The 14,703-nt window shown below is 46.0% G+C and overlaps 1 protein-coding gene across 1 annotated transcript; it reads left to right on the top strand.

The window, feature by feature from the left end:
* The first annotated feature begins 264 nt into the window (after positions 1-264).
* On the top strand, positions 265-13,846 carry LOC130132590 (BOLA class I histocompatibility antigen, alpha chain BL3-7-like). The gene is made up of 7 exons (XM_056301799.1): positions 265-528; positions 3,275-3,553; positions 9,323-9,643; positions 10,517-10,609; positions 11,417-11,434; positions 11,668-11,728; positions 12,728-13,846. Exons 1-6 carry the CDS (start codon positions 336-338, stop codon positions 11,721-11,723), a joined length of 960 nt encoding a protein of 319 aa, XP_056157774.1. The 5' UTR covers positions 265-335; the 3' UTR covers positions 11,724-11,728; positions 12,728-13,846.
* Positions 13,847-14,703: the final 857 nt, after the last annotated feature.

Raw genomic sequence — 14,703 nt, 5'->3', positions numbered from 1 at the left:
TGCTGTCCTCTGAAGGGAGTAGTACACACCGGTGTAGGAAATCTTCAATTTCTTAGCAATTTCTCGCATGGAATAGCCTTCATTTCATTTCTATTTATCAGTGTGACATGAGTCACACTGATAAATACTTCCTCCTGACTTTCACCCTAAAGTACAGACACACACACAAACAACTACAATCCATCACAAAAATCACTGACGATGAAACAAAAGATGTGATTCCCAAAGCTGAAACCCTCACATGATGTGTTTTCCTGACAGTGCCCCACTCCCTGAAGTACTTCTACACTGCCTCCTCCCACGTGCCCAACTTCCCAGAGTTTGTGGGTGTTGGGATGGTTGATGGTCTTCAGATGGTTCATTATGACAGCAACACTCAGAGAGCAGTACCCAAACAAGACTGGATGGACCAGGTCACAGCAGGTGACCCACAGTACTGGGAGAGGCAGACTAGAGGTTTGATGAATACCCAGCAGCTCTTCAAAACCAACATTGAGACTGCGAAGCAGCGCTTCAACCAAACTGGAGGTATGTTTATGTTTCACTTCTCACCAATAACATGTTTTTTATTCAGAGAGACAAAACTTCCATCTTACTCCCCAACACACACACACACACACACACACACACACGCACGCACGCACACACGCACACACACACATACGCACACATACACACACGCACAGACACACATACACACATACACAGGCACACACAAACACACACACACACACACTCTCTCTCGCACATACACATACACACACGCACAGGCACACACACGCACATACACACGCACACACACATACACACACACACACGCACACTCTCACACACACACACACACACACGCACGGGCACACACATACACACGCACACACATACACACACACAGACACACACACACATGCACACACACGCGCACGCACACACAGGCACACACACACACACACACACAGGCACACACACACACGCGCACACACAGACACACGCGCACACACACACGCTCGCACACACACATATACACATACACACGCACACACACACGCGCACACACACACACATACACACACACGCGTGCACACAGACACACACATACACACACACACACAGGCACACATACACGCACGCACAGACACGCACGCGCGCACACACACGCACGCACGCACGCACACACACATATACACACACACAGGCACACACACACACACACACACACACAGGTGTGTGTAGATTGCATGGATTGTATAGGTTATATAGATTGTGTAGGTTGTATATGGGACGGTGGGAAGTATGGCCGCCGCCTTGTAGGGGTAACCCAGAGCTTAATGTGGGGAGGACTGAGTGGGACAGGGTCTAGGTCCTCCACACCCAATGCTTATGGCTTCAGTATTCAGGTGAGTGAACAAGTGGTGCGCTGTGTAGCAGCCTGGACCAACGGTAGCTTCTTAGACTGTGTAAAGTAGGCTGCAGGGTACTTGGAGGGTCCTAAGGGGCCGACTGAAGTGTGTGCAGTGTGTGCAAGGTAAGTAGCGAACTGACCTGATACCACCCCCCTACTTTACAAAGACCTAGCTAGACAGGTGAAGCGCCCTACCCCCAGGTAAGTATCCCAATACACTGGTACATTACATAGAAAGATGGCAGCCTTTTCTCTCTGATGTTTACTTTATAATAAACACAGGGCGTTCAGGAGCATTATTAAAATAAAACTTGGTCACAGTAGGAGTTCATTTAAACACTTGGCCTCTAACACGAAGCCCCATGAATGAAATCCCTACAGTACCCTCACCACCGGCCATTAATGAGCCATACCCTTTCCCTTTACCATCACATTTAAACGTGAGAGACAAACATCCCATAATGTGGCCCTGTCATGACCACTGAAATGGCTCCTGTTAAACAGGCCAGAGGACACCTCCTTTAGAATACAGAGGACCTCTAGACAGGCATTTAACATTCACATGACACGTCACTCAAACCCCCACGGTGTCCATGAAGGATGACGTCACGCTAAAAGCATTGGGCTTCAGCAGTAACAGGTAAGGAGAACATTAAACCATCATTCAGCAATGGCTGAACACGTCTGCTGCACCAGTCTGGATGACCGCGTTGCTCCCTTAATAGTGTCTGGGTGTGTGTGCGTGTGTGTGTGTTTGGCGTGTGTGTGTACCAGCGCCGTTGCTGTACAGTCCCGTTCAGTTCAGTTCACTGGGCGCTGATGTGTGCTGGTGTATGCACGGGATGCACAGCGGTGCAATGTCCCTTCCAATGTGTGTGTGCGTGTGTGTGTGTGTGGGTGTGTGTGTGGATATCAGTGGTAACGTGTGGTACAGAGGTTACCCAGACAACAGCAGAGATGTGTGATGGCTGGCAGGACAAACTCCTCACCAACCTTCTTGTACAGCGCAGAGAACACGCAGGCTTGTCTTCTGCTTTCTGGCCTCCTACCGTAGCAAGGCGGGACAGCGTCCTCCCTCACGAGTCACACCCGGAGTGGGGGGAGGGGTGGGGGGAGTGGGGGGAGGGGTGTCCGTCACGTGTTTAACCACCAGCCCCTTACACCCTCCGATATTGACGACGTGCAGGCTTGCTCTTCCAAAACACACCTCCCAGAAAGTGAACACATCACTTGTAGCGACCTAGACCACATGTGTGCACTGGACCAAGACTTGGATGCTCATCCAGCGTCTTCCTCCGGGTCCAGCCTCTCCGTGCGTCGCCACGCAGCTCCAGCTAATAGCACAAGTTAACAGTATTTCAATGCAATACCCGCACTCGCGCTCGCACTAGCAAAGAAAACGGAACCACCTACGTCATCACGTTACTGGTGTGTGTGTGTGTGTTTGTGTGTGTGTTTATGTTTGTGTGAGTGTGTGTGTGTATGTGTGTGTGTGTGCGTGTGTGTGTGTGTGTGTGTGTGTGTGTGTGTGTGTGTGTGTGTGTGTGAGTGTGTGTGTGAAAACCTTTCCTTCCTCTTTGCTGAGATGAGAGTGTACCAGGTGGTGTAGGGAGGACAGGTGTAGAGACTGTGTTGTGGTCCCTCTGGGTCTCTGAGTCTCTGTGGTGAACAGGGTCTGGACTCTTAAAGGTTGACTGTGTCAGGACGTGTCTCTGCTTTAACACTCTCTCTGTCTCTCTGTCTCTCTTCTCTCTGTCTCTCTTCTCTCTGTCTCTCTGTCTCTCTGTCTCTGTCTCTCTTCTCTCTGTCTCTCTGTCTCTCTTCTCTCTGTCTCTCTTCTCTCTGTCTCTTTTCTCTCTGTCTCTCTTCTCTCAGGCGTCCACATCTTTCAGGTCATGTATGGCTGTGAGTGGGACGATAAGACTGGAGAAGTTAATGGAGATGCTCAGTATGGTTATGATGGAGAAGACTTCATCGCTCTGGACCTGAAGACAAAGACATGGATCGCTCCGAGACCACAGGCTGTCATCACCAAGCTGAGATGGGATCGAGACGGAGCTCTGATAGCTCAGAAGAAGAACTACTTCACCCATGTGTGTGTTGACTGGCTGAAGAAGTATCTGCAGTATGGGAGCAACCGTCTACTGAGGACAGGTAGAGTCACATGACCTGATGTGTGTCATGGACACAGCAGTGTTCATATGTCTCTACTGTTTCTAATGTACAGTAACATTACAGGGGTCTTGGACTCGTGTGTACACACACACGGTACACACAACAGCATCGTGGTTTGACTTTGTTTACACTGACCAGGTTTTATTTTTACTTCATTCCATCTTTCTTTTTACCTGCCTCTGTTTTTTATTCTTTATCTCTCTCTGGCTCTCTGCACCTCCCTACCCCCCTTTCTTTTTCTCCCCCTATTCCTGGATCTCTCTCTCTCTCTCTCTCTCTCTCTCTCTCTCTCTCTCTCTCTCTCTCTCTCTCTCTGTCTCTCTCTCTCTCTCTCTCTCTCTGTCTCTTTCTTTCTTTCACCGTCTTCACTTCAGTCTTTGTCATCATCCTCCTTTCTCTCTTTCTGCTGCTGTCTCACTTCTGTCTGTCTTACTCTTTTTTCTCTTCCAATGCCCACTCTCCTCTCTTTATCCCTTTCTCCTACTGTGTCTCCCTCTCTTGTCTCATTTTCTTCAACTCATCTGTCTCTCTCTCAATTCAATTCAATTCAATATGTGCTTTATTGGCATGACATACATTTGTGTACATATTGCCAAAGCATGTAAAACAACAACAACACAATACAACAATGATTATAATAATAACAGCAACAACAACAATGATTATGATATTAAATAACAACAGTAGCAATAGGTGCCATCCCCCACTATCTCTCAGGTTGTGGCAAGATAATATAAATCTTGCTGCAATGCTCGCCGCTGGCCCCCCTCCCAGGACCACCCGCAGCTTACCTGCGTCGTCCATTTCCTGGTACTCTGGAATCACGTGTTCCAGTTCCTTGACAAAAGCCCAGCGCTGTTTTTCAAATCTGTCACATTTAAGGAGGAAGTGCACCTCTGTCTCCACCTCATCTGTCACGCACTGACCACATGATCGTTGCTCTTTTGGCAACCACGTCTTTTTGTGTCTCCCCTTTTCAATGGCGAGACTGTGGTCACTGAGCCTGTATTTGGTGAGGATCTGTCGCTGCTTCCTGTCTCTGACAGTTAAGAGGTGTTCTTCCAAATCATAGTTTGTTTTTAGGGCCCGATAGACTTCTAGTTTGTTTTGAGTTTTGATTTCAGCGTTCCAATGTTTCAGATAATTGTTCTTGCTTTGTTTTATAGCCTGATTTATTGTAAACTTTGTTTGGGATGCATTGCTGGCCTGAGGTTGGTTGGTCTTAGTATTTGTTACAGGGTTAGTGAGTCTCAGAGCCAGCTGCTTCAGGGGACTCTTTTCGGGGTTCAGTTCTTGGGTTTTCAGAGCTTTAAAGTGCAGTGTATTTGTTGGGCTTGTATTTAAGTGCATCCAGAAATTTAGAGATCTTTTTTGTACATTTATTAATAATGGAAACCGGCCTAATTCTGCCCTACATGCGTTGTTTGGTGTTTTCCTTTGTATTTTCAGAATCATTCTACAGAATTCAGCATGTAGGGTTTCTGCTGGATGCTTGTCCCATCTAGTGTAGCTGGAAAGACTGAGTGGACCCCATACCTCACTTCCATATAGTGCAATGGGCAGAATTACACTATCAAACAGTTTGCACCAGATGGAGATTGGTATATCAATGTTAAAGAATTTATTTTTAATTGCATATAGAGCTCTGCCAGCTTTTTGTTTTAGGTTATTCACTGCCCTACTGACACTCCCTGATGCTGTAATAATTAGACCCAGGTAAGTATACTGCATCGTATGCTCTAAGGTGATGCTACCTAGAGTCAACTGGTATCTATTTTCCTGACATCTGGGCTTCTTCTGGAAGATCATTACTTTTGTCTTTTTTGGATTTATTGCCAGGGCCCAGTGCTGGCAATAGTCCTCAAGCAGGTCTAGTAGTTGTTGCAGCCCATCTGCGGTTGGTGACAACAAAACTAGATCATCTGCATAAAGCAAAAATTTCACTTCCATGTCATACAGGGGGAGACCTGGGGCTGCAGACTGTTCCAGCTGCACCGCCAGTTCATTAATATATATATTAAACAGTGTCGGGCTAAGTCCACAGCCCTGTCTCACCCCTCTATTCTGAGTGAAGAACTCAGTGTGTTTGTCTCCAATCTTAACTGCACATTTGTTGTCCGAATACATTGACTTTATTATGTCATACACTTTACCTCCTACACCACTTTGTAAAAGTTTATAGTATAGTCCTTCATGCCAAATAGTCAAAAGCTTTTTTGAAGTCAATAAAACAAGCAAATATTTTTCCATTTTTGGTTTGATTCACATTTTCATTTAAGAGGGTGTGTAGGGTGTAAATATGGTCCGTAGTCCGGTGATTTGGGAGGAAGCCAATTTGACCTTTGCTCAGGACATTGTGTTCGTTAAGGAGGGTTAGAATTCGATTGTTCAAAATGCTATTAAACACCTTCCCCAGACTACTGCTCACACAAATGCCTCTGAAATTATTAGGATCCAATTTGTCTCCATTTTTATGAATAGGAGTTATAAGCCCTTTGCTCCAGATGTCAGGAAAAAATCCCGAACTTAGAACGATGTTGAACAATTTGAGTACTGCCCTTTGCAGCTCAGGTGTGCTGTTTTTAAGCATCTCGCTTCTGATGCTGTCAAGGCCACAAGCTTTATTGGGTTTTAAGGATTTGAGCTTCTGTGCTAATTCTTCTTGTGTTATTGGAAAATCCAGTGGGTTTTGGTTGTCTTTTATAGTGCATTCGAGCAACCGTAATTTTTGTTTGATCAGATTGTAATTGGAATTTGAGTGTTCTTGTTGGATTTCCGAATAGATATGTTCAAAATGACTTTTCCAAATTTCTCCATTTTGGATAGGCAGGTCTTGTGGTTTTGTAGAGCTCAAATTATTCCACATTTCCCAGAATTGGTTTTGATTCAGGGACTTTTCTATTTCCTGTAGGGTTCTATCTACATGGCTTTGTTTTTTCATTCTTAATGTGTGTTTATATCGTTTTAATGTTTCGCTATATTTCTTTCTTATATCCATATCTTGAGGTTGGTAGTGTTTCAGGTTTGACAATTTACGCAGTTCTTTTCTTATATTTTTACAATCGTTGTCAAACCATTTTTCATTTTGAGATTGTTTCTTTTTCTGTTGTGGGTCCTTGGTAGGACCATGTTTGCTGCCGTCTGAAAGATACAATTGATTTCATTGACAACTTGGTTGGTATTGTCCTTATTAGTTTCAAACGGTTTGTTAATGAAGTTAGTAATCATATTAAGTAATTTGGATGAATTCAGGATATTGATAAATTTTTCTGCACTGTCTGGAGCCCATCTGTAGGTCTTATTAATTTTGAACAGCTTGCTGGGCTCCTCTATAGGCATTTGAGTCAGGTTAATAGTTTTGAAGAAAATCATAATTTGGTTATGGTCAGAAAGAGGAGTTTGTTGTCTGACAGTGAATGCGTTGAAGGAGGTGGGGTCCATGTCAGTTATTGCATAGTCAACTACACTAGCTCCAAGACCTGAACAACATGTGAACCTTCCCAAAGAGTCTCCTCTGATCCTACCATTAAGTGTGTACAGGCCAGAGGCGCGACAGAGGTGCACTAGCTCCTTACCAGCCTTGTTCACAGTACGGTCGAGGGAGCTCCTTTTAATGAGGCTTGGTGAGAGGTACAGGGAATGTTGACCAAACACATGTCTGTTACCCTGAGGGTCAATGGTATCACTCATTGAACCTGTTCTTGCCTTAAAATCTCCGCACAGCAGCACATTTCCCTGGGCCTGGAAAAGGCTTACCTCTTCATGGAGATTACTCAGGAAATCCTCATCATAATATGGGGATTCAATTGGGGGAGAATATAGAGCACAGAGATAGATATCTTTGTTTGATATGCCAATTTTATTGCTGAGTTTTAGCCAGCAGTGGGATGTTCCAATTTTAATTTTTGAAATGTGGTTGGTTAAACATCCCCTGTACCAAATCAAAATACCTCCAGAGTCTCGTCCACGATGTACTGAGTTAAGTTTATTTGATGGAATAATTATTTCTTTGTAACCTGAGGGACAGTGGGTGGTTATGTCTTCACGACACCAGGTTTCAGTTAATATGACTATGTCGACATTTTCGATGTTTTTTAAGAAGTCAGGGTCTCTACTCTTCATCCCAAAGGAAGATGAGAAGAGACCCTGGATGTTCCAACAAGAGACAGAAAAAGAATGCATGAAAAGAAAATATACAATGAGTCTCTTTTGTGAGACAGAGAATTATTAAGTTACAGTGGAAGAAGATAAATATGAAATATCATGATAACACTTACCAAATACCTCACTATCGATATTGTGGGCATTATTATACACAACCAGAGCCAAATCAACACTCAGGATTTCCCCGTGTAAGTGGTTACCCCATTAAGATCTGATGGCACGTAGAGGTTGTCTTAGATGCTGCCATGCAGGAGTCTGGAGCACAAGGTGTGGAGCATCTCCTTTATCTCTCCAATCTCAGTCTTGGCTGGGGCGGTGGGTGTGGGAGGGGGCTGGGCTACTGCAGCAGCATAGCTTTGTGGCCTGTGCTGTGGGGGACAGGCTCTGTCAAGTGTTGTTGCCTTTTTGTTTTTTGGAGGGGTTGGGTGCACAGGTTTCTTGGACCTGGGGGAAGCAGCACGTAGGTGTGGGTGTGTGTAGGGCTTTCGGCCCAAAGGTGAGTATGGAGTATGGGGCTGGGGGGGGGGGGTCCAGGTATTGTGTGCTCTGGGGGGGGGAAAGGGGGGTATCTGGGGATGTGGGAGGGTTCTGGTCTGTAGTCTCCTACTGGTGGAGGATAAGTGGGTGTGGTTGGGTTGCGGCCCAAAGCAACATCTTTTAGGGTCCTCGCAAAAATCCGCACCCTCTCCTTGTGAAGGTGCAGTCCGTCGTAGAAGTGGTGGAGGCTGATGGCTGGATGGTGAGCCAGGTGGACATTGGGAAGAGCAGCGCAGCCTCTGCTGATGTCTGTGTTGATTCCATGGATTATATGGGGTGGGGTGTCACGCCGTGGCAGGAGTGTTGACACCACAATCCGAGCCTCTGGGAATTCTCCACTTGCTCTCTCTGCCACTCTACGCACCGCCACAGCCGTGTCACTGCGCAGATAGTGCAGGTCATTGGTCCCGGTGTGGATGATGATGCATTGCGGGCTCCCAAGAGATTCCTTGTTCAGGAGCTGTAGTGCATGGCCAGTAGTGCTGCATCGTTTTGCTGTCACGTGATATCCGGGGAATAGTTTCTGAGGGTCCATGAACTTCTGGTTTGAGTCCATAAGGAGGGCTATGTGTGGGCGCTGTTTGTTTGTCTTGGTGGGAGGAGATTGGTTGGGTGGCAGGGGTTGTGTGTTTTGTGTGAGGGGTGTCTGTGTGTCTGTGTGAGTGGTCTCTGTATCATGTTTGTTGGGTTTTTTGTTGTTGTTGGTGGACTGTATGGACCCTCTGCAGGTTCTTACAGGACTGCTGAAGGCTCGGTGCAACATGCCTACTACAAAATGGTAGACAATCTGGTGGCTTTCAGCTTCAAACTGGCAGCCAGGGAGTATTGTGCTCAGTGGGAGATGAGGAAGACCTGGTCTTCTCTTTCTAATCGGTGTAAAATGGGGAAGTCATGGCTGTGTTGTTGACTTGTGTTTTCACTTTCACTTACGTAGCTGCTGTCCTTTTGTCTGTATACCTATTGTAGTGCTTAATAAAGGGCTTTGTCAACCTCTCTCTCTCTCTCTCTCTCTCTCTCTCCTCTCTCTCTCTCTCTCTCTCCCCCCAGTCCCCCCCTCAGTGTCTCTGCTCCAGAGGTCTCCCTCCTCTCCAGTCACCTGCCATGCTACAGGTTTCTACCCTGACAGAATCGTGATGTTCTGGAAGAGAGAGGAGGAGGAGCTCCAGGAGGAGGAGGTGGACCATGGTGAGCTCCTCCCCAACCACGATGGAACCTTCCAGAGGAGCGTTCACCTTCTCGTTGACCTTTCATCAATGAAGGCTGAGGACTGGCAGAAGTACCACTGTGTGGTTCAGCTTTCTGGGATGAAGGATGACATCATCACCAAACTGCATCCATCAAAGATCAAGACCAACAGGAAAGATCCTGGTTAGTTCTGTTGTTTCTGTTGAAGCCTTGAACAGGGACACAATGGCCTAAGTAGGTACTAGCCAAAGACTGACTTCTGTGCCTGTCAGTCATCAGTCAGTTTGGACTTCTTGATGTTCTTGTTAAGGTACAATCAAACTGTGGTGTGGACTATTTCTGGTGTAAGAGCAAATTCACCTTTGTCTTAATGAAGGAAATGATGAATTGATGCATTGCTCATAGGGGGAAAAAGCTGGAAGATTTTTATTGCTTTAAGTGATTCAAAACCTCCAGCAACTGAATGATAAAGACAAATGGAGCATGACTAACAACTTAGAGCCACTTCATCCATTTGAGCCTTGGTCTGCGGTCACACCAGAAACTGGCACAGTGAAATTCCTCCATGTCCCTTGTGGAATAGTTACAAAAAACTCTCAACTCAAATAAATGAATGAAAGCTAGTATACTGTCTACTCCTGCTCCATGCCTGACTGGAAGCCATGAGGCCTATTTTCTCCTGGAGCAGTTTACTTTTTGGCAGAGCACGGTAGTATAAAATTAGATGGTTAACGAAACGACAGCTTCCTGTATTTACTGCCTCTAGTGGCTGCTCCGTCAGACGTCACAACAGTCAGAGCAGCTCTGTTATTGTCGACGGAGCAAATTCAGGTGTCACCGTTCACCAAGTTTGAACTCGACGTGAAGTGATCGAGGCCGACTCACCTTGCACCCAGATCCAAGTTCACTTATTGTGACGAATTCATTGATATGAATCAAATTCACCACGAAATTTCACATTCAGCAGTGCTGGTGTGACCGCAGCCGAAGGCTCACAAGGATATATATTTATGTGTTTGTGTATACATACACACATATGTGTTTTTTAATCAACAGTCAATACCATCCCCATCATCATTGGAGTACTTGCTGCTGTCATCTTCATCATCATCGCAGTCATTGGTGCCATACTGTACCAGAAGAAGAAAGGTGAGGGAATCACATGAAATGGTTCAAATGTTTGATTTGTTGTTCATCAAGTTGATATTCTAGAAGTTTAGATGGCTGTCTTATCTAGCTAGCCTCTCACTGAGTCTTAGATGTACAGTAATACTGGGACAGCTGGAGAGAGAGAGAGAGAGAGAGAGAGAGAGAGAGAGAGAGAGAGAGAGAGAGAGAGAGAGAGAGAGAGAGAGAGAGAGAGAGAGAGAGAGAGAGAGAGAGAGAGAGAGAGAGAGAGAGAGAGCTAGAGAGAGAGAGAGAGAGAGAGAGAGAGAGCTAGAGAGAGAGAGCAAGAGAGAGAGCTAGAGAGAGAGCTAGAGAGAGAGAGCTAGAGAGAGAGAGCTAGAGAGAGAGAGCTAGAGAGAGAGAGAGAGAGAGCTAGAGGGAGAGAGCTAGAGAGAGAGAGAGAGAGAGCTAGAGAGAGAGAGCTAGAGAGAGAGAGAGAGAGAGCTAGAGAGAGAGAGAGAGAGCTAGAGAGGAGAGAGAGAGAGAGGAGAGAGAGAGAGAGCTAGAGAGAGAGAGAGAGAGAGCGAGAGAGAGAGAGAGAGAGAGAGAGAGAGAGAGAGAGAGAGAGAGAGAGAGAGAGAGATTGTTCTGAAGGTATTGTCTGATCTACTCCAATCAGCGTCAGAGTAACTGAAAATACATCACCAACATCCTGACCAACCTGACACTTGGGTCAAGGGTCATGTGGAGATGTGGTTCAGTGGGGGGAGGGTGAACAGGGATCATATATCATAAATGGTGTTTTCCTCTGTGACACCCTTAATCATTTGTTTTATGTCTTTATTTCAGCCAAGCGCCCTCCACCTTGTAAGTAGAGGTTTTTTACTTCATGATCAGGTGGTGAAACTTTCACACCACCTTACTGATGCAGAAGTGCCATTATTACTGTTCCACCATTTTACAGCTGAGGAGAAAATAGGCACTCCAAAAACTAGGGCCAGTTCTGGCCTTGTGGTCCAGCCGTGGCTTTGCTTCACATGTTGTAGTCCAGCAGCTTGCTTCAGGAGAAGGTTGTTAACGGACTGTTTCTGACCCCACAGCTCCTGACAGCGGCTCTGAGCTCTCTCAGAAACTGAACCCCGGTGCTTCACACTGAACTAAGTAAGTCTGGTGTCCATGGATCTACCACATGTTACCTGCTGTGCTGTGTTGTGTTATAGCGCCACCACATGGCGGTGTGTGAAATGGTTGGTTGGTGAGGGTGGTCCTCAAAGTTAACAGGTGTTTGACCACCACGTCCTCAAGGCACTTTGAATGTCCTGACTCTCTTTGGAGCTGCACAGCCGACCTTTGACCCGAGCCGGTTTTCCCGCAACATGGAAGGTTAAAGTGTCGCTACCCAGGAAATATGAACATGTGTATTATAAACTAACATCTGCCCTCATCAAATGAATGATGAGACAATTAAAACAGGTGATGGTATTTTATGAATAATTATGTCCTTGGTTGACAGAATTGTCCGTGTTTACTGGAAAGGTCGTCGATATGTTTGAATGTTTAAATGATGAATTTATAATAATGATTTATACATTTTGTTTGCTGGTCTTCAAAGAATGAACATGTAGTGTGTTGGGACGGAGCCTCTTAACGTTTCAGTCCTGAAGCTTTAAATGCAAAAGCTCTTTTTAGACATGTGCTGTGGTGGTGTATTGAAGACAACAGCTAGTTCACAAACATCCAGACCATGAACCTGTTTGTGGTCGCTCACTTTAATGCTGCCCTTCACGTAGGAATGTCTTAGGGTGCATGGGGGTTTCCATCTTCATCACAGCAGCCAAGTGAGGAAGAAGAGGGCAGCTGGTGTTGGTGTGAGGAGGAGGGGAAGTGGTTGTGTGTCACCAGCAGCTGTGACAGGACAAGCTGGTAGAGGAGCTTTACCAGCAGACAGAACAACATGGATGAGGAGAACTCAGGCTCAGCAGCTGGTCTGCTTTGGTTCTGCTGACTCTCCTTCAGTGTGAATGGAGCTCTGACATTTGGTGTGGTCACTCACCACCACCACGCCTCTTCCTCACTTAGAGAAGACCAGCATCAGGACCGTAACGCAGACTGACACGTGCACATATTTCCTGTCTTAACTGTGGTTGTGTCTCTTTGTAGGTCTGAGGACATGTTGGGGAATCAAGCAGGAAGGAGCCCTCTCAAAATCAGCTTTTAGTTTATAATTTGGGAATGTGTCAGTTAAAAATCAGTCGTGAGTCATAATGAGGGTAACCGGTGTGGGCAGTTACACACGACATGTTAAAGGACAAAAGTCAACAATCCATCACAGCTGTAGAACAAACTAATAAGCTCACACACACACGAAGAACAGTGGTGACCCGTTGGATCAGACCTTCTCTGGTATGAAGAGAAAATCCCTCATAAAGCATTTATATGAATGTGGACTCATTAACATGGTGTTGGAGTGAAACTCCAGTGGTAGTTGAAACCAGTGAGCTGCAGTAAATTGTGTGTACAGATCCTTTTCCTAATCCCCCTCCCACACATCACATGACTCCCCTGCAGACGACAGGTTAGAACAGCAGCATGAAGAAAGAAGTGATGGAATATCAATACTCTCTACTTAGAGGAGGAGGGGCGCACTATTTGTCTCCAGATGAATTCATAAAAGCTTCCCCGTTTGTCAACACAATGAAACCCCTCCCAAAACACAACTAGCACACACACACACCTTTAGCCTCCCCCGTGACATCCTCCCCCTTCACTCCATCCTTCAGGGCACCACCTCTGTGATGGGTTGTTGTGCAGCATCATGACGTCCCGTCTTTTCCTCCACATGTTCTTCTCAAAGCTCTGCTTGCAGAATGGACACGTCCTCCTGATGCAGCATCTGTCTTTGGAGCATCAGCAGGTTGACCTGTTGTACGCGTGTTGTGTTTTCTCTCTGCAGCAGATTGTGTGGTTAAAAGTTGTAGGTTGTTGTTACCCTCATACTGCTTCTGCTAAGTGACGGGTAGTGTGCAGGATGTGTGTTTCTGGGCTGTAGCTGAGCTGGTAGAGAATTAGGTTTGATTTGCTGGATATTTTCCATGTCCTGTAAGATGTTATCTTGATTTATCATAACTTGGTTGAAGGGGTTTGGTTCTTTGTTGCTATGTGTGACCATATTTACAGAATATATGCTACAGAAATGTTGAAGACGCTTTGCTGAGAAATGCTTTTAATGGGGGGTAAACTGCCTTAAACTGCTGGTTTCTGTGAAATAAAGTCCTCAACATGTCAGAGTGTCTTTCTGTTCAGCAAGTCCACACACGTGTTCATCAGCGTGTCTGAGCTCACAGTTTAAAGGAACACCGCCTGACTTCCAACTGCTGACACACAGAACCGGTCTCTGGACTTGGACTGTAAGGCCCGTGAACCAGAATTCATATTCAATGTGGGCAAGTTTAATGATGACGCTTTACTTACACCCCCCTTTGAGCTGACAAACACCTGCACACATCAGGAATTTCCCCCCTTTTCCCCCTCAGTTGTTTCCAGCCAATTACCAAGTACAATTGGGGAGAATAATGGGACCCCCCCCCCCCCCGTGACACAGCTTTGAGACTGCTGTCCAGATGAGCTTCCAGAGCAACGGGACGACATACTGAAATGAATCTGACAGGACAAATTAAATTTAAAAGGCAACTTGTCTGTTAGAAGTGGTTGTTCTGCCTTAATCCGTTAAACTCCAGGGGCTTAGTCATGTCTTTACTGAAAAGGTTAAACAACCTTCATAATGACGTCACGGCAGTGTTATAACCCACAGAGCGGTGTTGTGAGTCCAGGAGGAGGTTGTGTACACATGAAGTGCATGGCTGTTTGGTTACTCCAGCAGGCTGGAGAACCATGGATGAAGGAGAACATTCACAGACAGCAAAAACAGCGAAACAATGTGAGAACGCCCCCTGGTGGCTACTCTCATTAGTTCACCTCACACCAGCAGATAAATCAGTAGAAGAAGAAGAAGAAAGGACACGAGACACTCAGCTAAAGAGTAGAACACAGACACACAAGACAGAACATGGTGAGGGAACCTGTAGGCTCTGGCATGGCTTCCAGCCTGCACCTCCTCCCCCTCCTCCTCCATACCA

This window comes from Lampris incognitus, unplaced genomic scaffold, assembly GCF_029633865.1.
Source record: "Lampris incognitus isolate fLamInc1 unplaced genomic scaffold, fLamInc1.hap2 scaffold_152, whole genome shotgun sequence".
NCBI classification, from domain to species: Eukaryota; Metazoa; Chordata; class Actinopteri; order Lampriformes; family Lampridae; genus Lampris; species Lampris incognitus.
The sequence above is the reverse complement of the archived record's forward strand: the minus strand, read 5'-3'. Positions and strand labels throughout refer to the sequence as shown.

Bases quoted from the DNA above. Each gene is read 5' to 3' on its own strand.
- LOC130132590 (XM_056301799.1), top strand. From the start codon at position 336: ATGGTTGATGGTCTTCAGATGGTTCATTATGACAGCAACACTCAGAGA. The intron at 3,554-9,322 runs GTAGAGTCACAT...CTCTCCCCCCAG, and splicing joins CAACCGTCTACTGAGGACAG to TCCCCCCCTCAGTGTCTCTG. The intron at 9,644-10,516 runs GTTAGTTCTGTT...TTTAATCAACAG, and splicing joins GACCAACAGGAAAGATCCTG to TCAATACCATCCCCATCATC.